At 45.6% G+C, this 9,442-nt stretch overlaps 1 protein-coding gene across 5 annotated transcripts in view; it reads right to left on the bottom strand.

Moving 5' to 3' along the window:
• Window positions 1–332: 332 nt before the first annotated feature.
• Window positions 333–9,442, bottom strand: part of LOC110501885 (zinc finger E-box-binding homeobox 2) — a 76,641-nt gene continuing 67,531 nt past the window's right edge. For 3 of the 5 annotated variants that reach the window (XM_036959336.1, XM_036959337.1, XM_036959339.1), the window contains 4 exons: window positions 7,277–7,385; window positions 4,882–6,917; window positions 4,233–4,410; window positions 333–2,426 (listed from right to left, as the gene is read on the bottom strand). In XM_036959336.1, the coding sequence (XP_036815231.1) occupies window positions 1,840–2,426; window positions 4,233–4,410; window positions 4,882–6,917; window positions 7,277–7,385 (2,910 nt within the window). In that variant the 3' untranslated portion in view covers window positions 333–1,839. Of the gene's footprint in view, window positions 2,490–4,232; window positions 4,411–4,881; window positions 6,918–7,276; window positions 7,386–9,442 lie in introns of all 5 variants that reach the window. The other 2 variants (XM_036959338.1, XM_036959341.1) reach the window with 2 other exon arrangements.

The raw sequence follows: 9,442 nt of genomic DNA, 5'->3' as shown, positions 1-9,442 counted from the left end.
TGTATTTTGTGTGGTTACTAAGAGCCACGTGAGGCCACGTATGAGATGTAAGCTTACTGTATGTGTCGCAATCGATAACTTTTCACTTCAACCTATGAACATGGATTGAGGACTGCCATGGTAGCCAGGGCACTAAAACAGGGGAGAAGTTGAGCCTTGCACTTCAACGCTCTAAGTTGTAGTGGGAAAAAAAAACAGTATGCTGTTCTGCATCCACGTCATATCGCTGAGTTTACCTTGAATACAAATTCTATAGAGATGAGACTGCTACAGGCCTGTTTGCAAGTATAAATGATCACTGTTAGATCGATAATGAATAGAAGTCATTCAAGTACAAGAAGAACAACACAGCTTTATTCAAATTTATTTTGGCTACATTTATTCGAGGTCATTTCCAAGAGAAATAAAAAATTCAATAATAGCCTACTTAAGACATTTTAGGAATTTTCCATCAACACCCCCTCTATCTTAATCTCTGTACCTGGATGACTAAAGTGGAGTTTTTATTGTCAAAAAATACAGTGTTTTCACAATATTGTATCAAAAGTTCCCCAAATTGCAAATTTCCAGTAGTTTAAAGGAAATAAAATGATAAGAACTAAATTGACAATTTAAAACAATGACTGTTTTTCCAAATACCATAGAGTGCTTTCTATTGACGATTTTCTCCAATAGCCAATGACACAATCCTTTACTAAAATATATTTGTTGAGGAACTATCATACTGTACACTACAGTATGAAATAAATACAATTAGGAAATATAAAATGAGTCACATAAATAAAATGGCAATCTTAAAATTTGATTGAAATGTAATTTATGCTTGGGAAAAGAAATCTACAAAAACAAAAGTAATACTGAAAAAAAGGTAAATGAAAAGTACATAAAATTGCACAAACATGTAAACTAACGAACTGCTGTCTCTATCGATGCTAATACTGACATAGGTACTTTGAAAAACTAGATGAAATATTGATTTAATACTGAAGCCAGAGCAAAGATAATACGAGTAAACTCTTGATTTTTACACTGTACAGGGATGGCACTTGCAGAAACGCACAGGTGAAAAGGTTTGCATATAAGGCTTTCTCTTGAGAAAATAAAACATACTAAGTCTCTTGTGTCTGTCATATGGAGCCCTTCGTATTTCACAATTCTCTATTTCATTCTGTCATTTCATTCCAGTCCATTTTAAGACTCATCAAAATCACACAGGTTTAAAGTTTCCTTCACATAAAGACAAAAAAATGGTGCGGTTAGTTTGCCGAGCAAAAAGGGAGGGTAGAACCAAGGACATCACAGTAAGTAGTAGACAAAGTACAACACTGACGGACTGCTACCAAGTCTTCAAGCACGGTATAAATATACATAGGGTTTTTTAAATAGTTTTTTTATTGTTTTTGTAGTGATTAAAGGGGCAGAGTGCAATTTCCTGGTTTGGGGTATGAACACAATAAAACACAAGGGTTAACAACATTATAGCACCACACAGCTTTTAGGCCTTATTTTACACTGTGCATTAAAGACAGCTTCATTTAATTTGTTTATTATAATGATAATCATTATTACATCATAATGTTGATTCTTAAATAATCCCACCCAGCTTGTCATCTCAACTCTGATGTTGGCAGTCAGTCACCACATTCCATGAGTCCATCATTATGAGCTTCTGAGAAGCTACAAGTTGCTTGACTTAGCCCCTGCAGTGCCCTTCTGAAAACAAAGCAAGTTTCATGTTTGCTGGAAGAATGGAAAAAGGAAATGAAACAAACCATCATGACAAATATTTTCTGCAATATTTTTTGGGGGACTGACTGCAGAATTGATTTAATCTGCTTCCTAATGGTCTGACTTGGTGTCTCTTTTCCCTTCTGTTGAACTGTCATCCATCGAATGCATTGCATCGTTCCCCTCGTCATCCCTCGCTGTGTCCATCCTTCCGTCACCCTCGTCCTCTCCTTCCCTGAAACTTCCCGCCTCTCGTCTGTCTGTCACCTCCTCATACGTCTCGTCCACTTCCGTCTGTCCTCGTCCTCCCCTCATTCCTCCTTCCGTGCCATCCCTCAGGATGGTGTCGCCCCCGTCGTCCAGCTGGTCCTCGGTGTCTGAGTAGCCCAACGGCCCCAGACCCTGTAGGTAGGCCCTCCTCATCAGTAGCTCTGTGGGCTCCATGGGGCCCTGGCCTTTGTCCCAGGCTTCCCTCTCCTCCGCCTCCCTCTCAGCTGCCTCCCTCTCTTCGGCCTCCCTCTTGCAGTAGGAGTAGCGGTGGTTCATGTGCTGGGAGTAGGAGCCTGAGTGAGAGAAGCGCTTGCCACACTTGTCACATTGGTATGGCTTTTCTCCAGAGTGCAGGCGAGAGTGCTCGATGAGGTGGTGCTTATGTTTGAAGGCCTTCTTACAGATCGTGCACTGGTGTGGTCGCTTTCCTGCGGAGACACAGGAGACAGGGGAGAGGAGGTGTTACTACAGTGTTACTATGGTCCCCTTCCCTAGAAACACAGAAAAAACACAAAGGGAAAATAAACAGTTATTCAGGAGAACAGACACGTAGTACACATGTAAAATTAGAGTGAATTTAGTCTGACTTGACACAGAATGTATTGATCACGTTATGTGCATACTGAGTGTAAAAGCATTGATATCATCATTACGGATTTCTTCATTCCCTCCATCATGGTGAAAATTATTAGAGGACACAATAATGATAGGAATGAGTAATGTTGTGATGGTACAAATAAATACAAGTACATTTCTCAAATACATTTTAGAAAACAAAACAAAGCGTTAAAAGTAAACCTCAGTTTATGGTTGACAATCTAACTTTAGAGCTAATTTTAGTTGCTGCTAGAAAACACGGCGGGGAGTCAGGTGGAAATAAAACCCCTCAACACTCCATGATGGGCGGGGCCGGCGAGCAGCGAGCTAAGCCAGTGAACTCAGATGTTTCGAACACCAAGCAAGGTGAAACTGAAGCGCAGCCTGGCACCAGTGACAGCGTGTTCTCGTGACATCATAGGTCCAGGTTAAAACGAGTAGGATTAGGCATCCTTCACGTGATGGTGTGACAGTTATATTTATAGGAGGAGGACCTTCACACCACTAGCCCCCTTTGCCCCTCTTCCCTGTCCCCGCAGCATGCAGCTCCTCGCACTAAAGGTTTACTGCAACTCAGCAGTGCTACCGGAAATATATTCCCTTCTATTAGACAAAATGGGCCTCTCAAATGCAAGTTCAATCGGCCCATATAATAGCACCCTTCCAAAAGCGCACATCCCACGCTCACATGCACAAACACCTCCCATCCTACGAAAGCCAATACACATAAAGTACACACAGGAGAGCAGCCACGCAACAGAATGCACATACACACACAGACACACACACAGGCGATTCCTATCCTCAGATAGCCTTGGAATGCCTGCGACATCATCCATAGTTGGCATACTTTAAGTGCCCCCCCCCCCCCCCCCCTCGCCCTCCCCACCTTCCCTACAGTGGGACAAAAATAGAGGAGACAGAGAATTCCTCATGGGGCATTCCATTACAGGATGCTGAAAGAGAGGAGTCCCCAGGAGGAGAGGTCACATCTTTGAAGATCATTTAAAAAATAACCAAACATGCCACACAGGCAATCCTCCTATACGACCTGTCATTCTGTTAAATACCACCAGGGTAGACGCAGTAATTCTCGTCCCTGTCACTGAAGGCACAGTATATATACTGTATGTCCCTGTGTCTTAACATACTAGCGTGATCTTTAAAAAGACAGTCCCTCTTGAAGCAGAACGTTTGTTTCCAAAATGGCCACTGGTCCTGTTACTTTTGGAGACCATATGATGATGTCATTTAGAACGCCTGGAGTCAGAATGACTACCACTATGGTGTCTGTGATGAATGCAATGATGCTCACTTCTACTTTTACTGAATGTTTATGTAACTGCTTTGATATCCAAACAGCCCACTATTCCCAAACCCCAATAAGAAAGGAACACGTTAAAGTTCATGGATCTGAACACATTATAATGGGAATCATGAAAGACGAGAGGAAAATAACAATTAAGATTGGTGGGGGGAAAAAATGACGTGATCAAGAAGGGAAAAAAAGAGAGAGATGGAGAGGATGAAATAACAGAAAAAGAACAGCTTTCAAATGACACAAAACATGGAGGGGGACTGGCACAAAGGTAAAGAGGGTGGTTGGGGTAGAAAACAACTGTCCAAATGTTATATACCTGTGTGTTCATATTTGTGTCTTAGGAGGGAACTGGTCTTCTGGAATGTTTTGTCGCACAAGTCACACGCGTACATACCACTTTCTGTCTTCTTAATCTTCTTCCGGGAGAGGAGGGATTCGTCTGTCAGGTCCTCCAGGCCTGACAGATAGTCCACAGTGCCGTCCAATAGCTCCCCCTATGAGATGAGAGAGGCATATTGTTCAATTGTTTGTAAGTAATCCACACCTGTCACCTAAAACAAAGACACCTTCTGCTCTGAGTTTGATCCCAAGTCTGGACAGGGCTTAGTCGTCGATCCGTACGACCTGTGTAAGACCCTTCTTACTGCCCAGGAGAGGAGACAATAAAAAGGGGAACATATGGGCTTTTTAAGTCTGTGTTGTGGATTTGATGTGTGGAGTGGACGCATATACAAAACAGACAGCCACAGTGCAAACTCATCTAATTACAGGAAATTATTTGACAAAAACACAACTTTAACATTATTTTTTTTACTAATCTAAAACATTTAATTTGAGTGTAACTTATCCATTAGATACTAAAGATACTAAATCCATAGATTTAAAAGGGCAAAATGTTTATTGTTAAGCTCTTACTAAAAATGGATTTAGTGAATGGACCTGAAACCACAAAAGGGCTTGCTTACCTGGAAACCTGGTTTCCGTTGGTACTTCCTCGACCTCTGTTGTATTTCAGCGAATGTAGCCGCCCCAGTTGCATAAGTGTAGGCCATGTGGGGCAGGAAGCTCATTGGATCCAGCCCTGGGTATGGCCTCAGGCCTGGGATGCTGGCCTGGGCCTGCATGAAGCTAGGCGGGGGGAATGCTCCATGTGGGGGCAGAGATGTGTACATGTGACCACCACCAAAGGGGTTGATGCCAAAGATGGGGCTGACACTCTTCTCCATCTGGTGTCCACGGTTGCCTCTGTTGTCTCTCTCCGAGCCCAGGAATTCCTTCTTGATGTGGGCCAAGTCCATGGGCTCAGTACCCTGCTCCCGGCTGGAATGGTGGTGGTCACCGTTGCAGTCTGAGACGTAGCCGTTTGGTTCGGACCTCTTTTCTCCCAGTGAGATGCTGTTGCTCATCATGTGTTTTGGCAGAGAAAGGTCCAACGGTGCGTCCCCCCCATGGCTGTCCCCTTCAGAGGCCAGGCTGTTTGGAGTGTACGAGCTGCTCTGGGAGTTTTTAGAAGAAGTGGAGGAGAGATTTAGAGGAGATGGAGTTCTGCTTCTAAGTTGGTTCAAGGGGTCTAGTGGTTTGTCACCCGTCTGCCTGTTTGCTGTAAACTGGTTGGCCTCTGAGTGTCTGTGGAGAGCGTCACGGTCACCGTTGGTGTTGCCACCGTGTAAATCAGCGAGTGCCATGATACGGTCCACGTGTTGCGCCGTGGACATTGGTGACCTGGTTAGCCTGTGGTGCCTGCGCTCCTCTGCACTGCTCCGCTCTGGCGGCGGTGACTGCTTCCTGTGGTTGGCATTGCCCTTGTTGTGTTGTTGTTGTTGCTGCTGATTCTTCCACTGGGAGAACCATTCCTTGACGAACTCCTGCGGAAGGCCGACTGCGATGGAGATCTTCAGCAACTCCTCTGAGTTGGGATCTGTGTTCATGGCGAAGTAGGCCTTGAGCACTGACATGTGGTCCTTGAAGGGGTTGGAGGGGCTGGTGGCGCCCCTCTCTGAAAGAGAGGACAGCAGGGAGGCCTGCTGGTCTGAGGGGAACACTCCCCTGTGGCTGAGAGACACGTCCTCGCTGGGCTGAAGGTGGTTGATCTCCTCGTTCTTCTTACACAGGTAGCGCTCATGCTGGTGCAGTGGGATGGGCCCTGGGAAGGTCTCCTTGCAGAACTGGCAGGAGAACGGCAGGAATGGAACCAGGTGGCTTCCGTGGTGCGACTTGTCCTCACGATCCGTCGAGTGGTTGAGCCTCTCCTTCTTTATGTCCATGTTGATCTGCCTCTTGGAGTCATCGATCAGGCTCTTGGCCTCGTTCACCTTCTCCAGGGTGTAGTCGATGATGCTCTTGGTGGGGCTGCCATGGCCCACCGCCTGGAAGCTGGCACGCGGAGAGGACAAGGCCAGCTTCTGCTCCTCCATCTGAGCCCCCAGCTCCTTCATATAGGCCCTGAGCTTGGAGATCTCCTCCGGGTTCCCATCCATCTTCTGCCGACACACCGTGTTGTCCACAATCTGGAGGACCTTCTGCACCTCGCTCAGGTTGTTCCCCAGGGACCCGTATCCCAGCAGGGGCAGGTCCAACCCCATTCCACCCAGGTGCTGCAGGGGGCTCTGGGATGAGCTGTGGACCCCCAGGGGGCTGCCTCCTCGGCAGGCTCCATTCATGTAGCCCCCTGGTCCTCCGACGCCATACTGGGAGGCCATCAGTAGCCGGTAGTCGTTTAAGTCCATTGGCTCTGCCTTGATGTCCAGGTGGCCCTGCTGGTCTTGGAGCCCCATGGGGCGTCCGTTCTCCAGCTTGTGGCGGAGCAGAGCCAGGGCGGGGCTTCCCGGGGAGGAGGCGGTGGAGTTAGGGGAGGAGCCAGCCTTGGCGTTGCCTCCTCCATTACTTACTCGTCCATTGACGGAGAACAGACCAACACACTTCTTGCTGCTGATGTGCGAACTGTAGGAGCCGGAGTGGGAGAAGCGCTTCTTGCAGTTGGAGCACTCGTATGGTTTCTCGCCTATAAACGATAAAATGGTACATGAATCTCAAGTTACTCCATTTTGAATGCTTGCAATTGGCTGGTAGTGAAATAGCTGAAGATTTCCTTCAGTGTGAAAATTTGAATTTCTATTTCTATTCAACTCTTGTCTTCTTGAGCTATGGCCTCATCCATATGGCGGCGTTAGTCAGTTATAAAACAGGTCTGAAACAGTGAGCTATTATAAAACAGAATGACTCATTTACTGACAGAGGCCAAAAAGGAACATTATCAATTTTACTCTTATGGCATGAGCCCTCTCTGTCATCTAGCCACAGTCACATGAATACATTTTAAAATGGTGGGCTGATGCCGGCTTGACTCATTTTAGTACCTACCGCTGTGAATGCGAAGATGCTCCTTCAAGTGATGCTTGTATTTGAAGGCTTTTCCACACTCAGTGCATTTGAACTTGCGATTGCCGGCCCCTTCACTCAGCAGCTGGGGCTGTGGAGGAGATAGAAAAGAGAGTTTTCACATCAGTGCCACCTAAACGTGTTGTGTAAGTGTGGGAGTACACAAATGAACCAGGCACTGGGCGAGATTTCAAGGTAGCTGGCCTTGAGAAGGAATGTAATGAATTTGTCGTAGCTTCAACGGTATAACCCTTCGTCACAAACGTTAACTACATCTAACTGCATAAGTATTTTTTAGGGTTTTACATCTGAAATGGTTTAATAAAAATGATGAAGCGTGCAAGGAACTCATAAATCGATTTTGAGAATAGTGTGTGGGTTGAGTTTTTGTGTTCTGTTCAAAGGTAACTGTTTAGTGTAGGTGCATTTCCTGAAATTCAAATGAGTGCAGATAACAAATAAAAACAGCATGTAGAGAGATAAAGCCCCCACAAAGACCTTTATGAGAAAGATGTGGGAGGTTTTCATGGTACAATTTCAATGTCAAAAAAATCCCTTTTCACTAATGCTTGCTGAGGAATCTATATATCGGTGTGTGTTATTGTGTTTGTGTATGTGTGTATGTATGGCAGCAGGTGACATTTCAGGTAAGAGAATGTGATTAGAGTTAGACTACTGAATGTGGCTTGAAGGGGACTACATTGTGAAAATGCTAGCGATCTGAAAAAAATGGCTGATGTGGTAGAACCTGCCTTCATAACCAAATGTGTGAACAATTACCCCATGCTAAAAATACATTCCCCATTGCACACAGAGGATAAGCAGAGTAGCACAATTCACATGTTTGCACCAATAGCACTCAGTAGCACTCAAATGGAAATCCCTCCACAGTCCGGTGCACTAAGGTAGCCTAGTCATAATGACCTTCCAGAAGAACCTTTCTTTAGCTCTTTTAGCTGGAGAGGAAGTACAGAACTAAACAAACACTTAAAGTCATTTGAGGATTATGATACTCCAGATCACTGGGGGGAATACCATCTGCTCTTATTTAAGCCAATCTGAAAGGGGGGGGGGGGGGTCAGGTGAGGGGGTGGAGGGGGACTCCGGGAGGAAGGAGGGTGCTTATTTAAGGAAATCTGACTATTATCACCACTATAATTGGACAATTGTAATGATTCCACTGCTTATTTGCATGGTCAGTTGTAGGTTCTGTTTTATGACAGAAACAAAGGCCTATACTTTTGGTTTTTTGGTCTTTATGTTTACAAATTGCTGGTTGTAAATGGTTGTACTTGTACTGATTCCCTGGTTAAAATCAAAATACAAAATTAAATACAACTTTATCCATCACACGAATTGGTAAACAACCGGTGTAGACTAACAATGAAAAGCTTACTGATGGGCCCAAACAACGCAGAGAGAAAGACAATAGAGGAATAGAAGACTGAAACACGTATTTAAAAAAAAAGTTATATTTAAATACACAATCAGTAACTGTCACACCCTGATCTGGTTCACCTGTCCTTGTGATTGTCTCCAGCCCCCTCCAGGTGTCGCTTATTATCCCCGGTGTATATATATCTCTGTGTTTCCTGTCTCTGTGCCAGTTCGTCTGGTTTGACAAGACAACCAGTGGTTTTCCTTGCGCCGATCTTCTCCAGTCTCTGTTTGTTTCTAGTCCTCCTGGTTTCAACCCTTGCCTGTCCTGACTCAGAACCCGCCTGCCTGACCACTCTGCATTCTGACTACCAGCCTGCCTATCCCCTTGTACTGTTTTGGACTCGGATCTGGTTTCTGATCCCTGCCTGGCCTGACCTCAAGACTGCCTATCGTCTGGTGCTGTTTGGACTCTGACCTGGTGTATGAATTCTCGCCTGTCCTGACCTCGAGACTGCCTATCGTCTGGTACTGTTCTGGTTTCTGACCCCTGCCTGGCCTGACCTCGAGACTGCCTATCGTCTGGTACTGTTCTGGTTTCTGACCCCTGCCTGTCCTGACCTCGAGCCTGCCTATCATCTGGTACTGTTTGGACTCTGACCTGGTTTATGAACTCTCGCCTGTCCTGACCTCGAGACTGCCTATCATCTGGTACTGTTTGGACTCTGACCTGGTTTATGAACTCTCGCCTGTCCTGACCTCGAGACTGCC

Source organism: Oncorhynchus mykiss, chromosome 22, assembly GCF_013265735.2.
Source record: "Oncorhynchus mykiss isolate Arlee chromosome 22, USDA_OmykA_1.1, whole genome shotgun sequence".
In the NCBI taxonomy this organism is placed as follows: Eukaryota; Metazoa; Chordata; class Actinopteri; order Salmoniformes; family Salmonidae; genus Oncorhynchus; species Oncorhynchus mykiss.
Note: the sequence above shows the minus strand (reverse complement) of the source record. Positions and strands in the feature narration are given on the sequence as shown.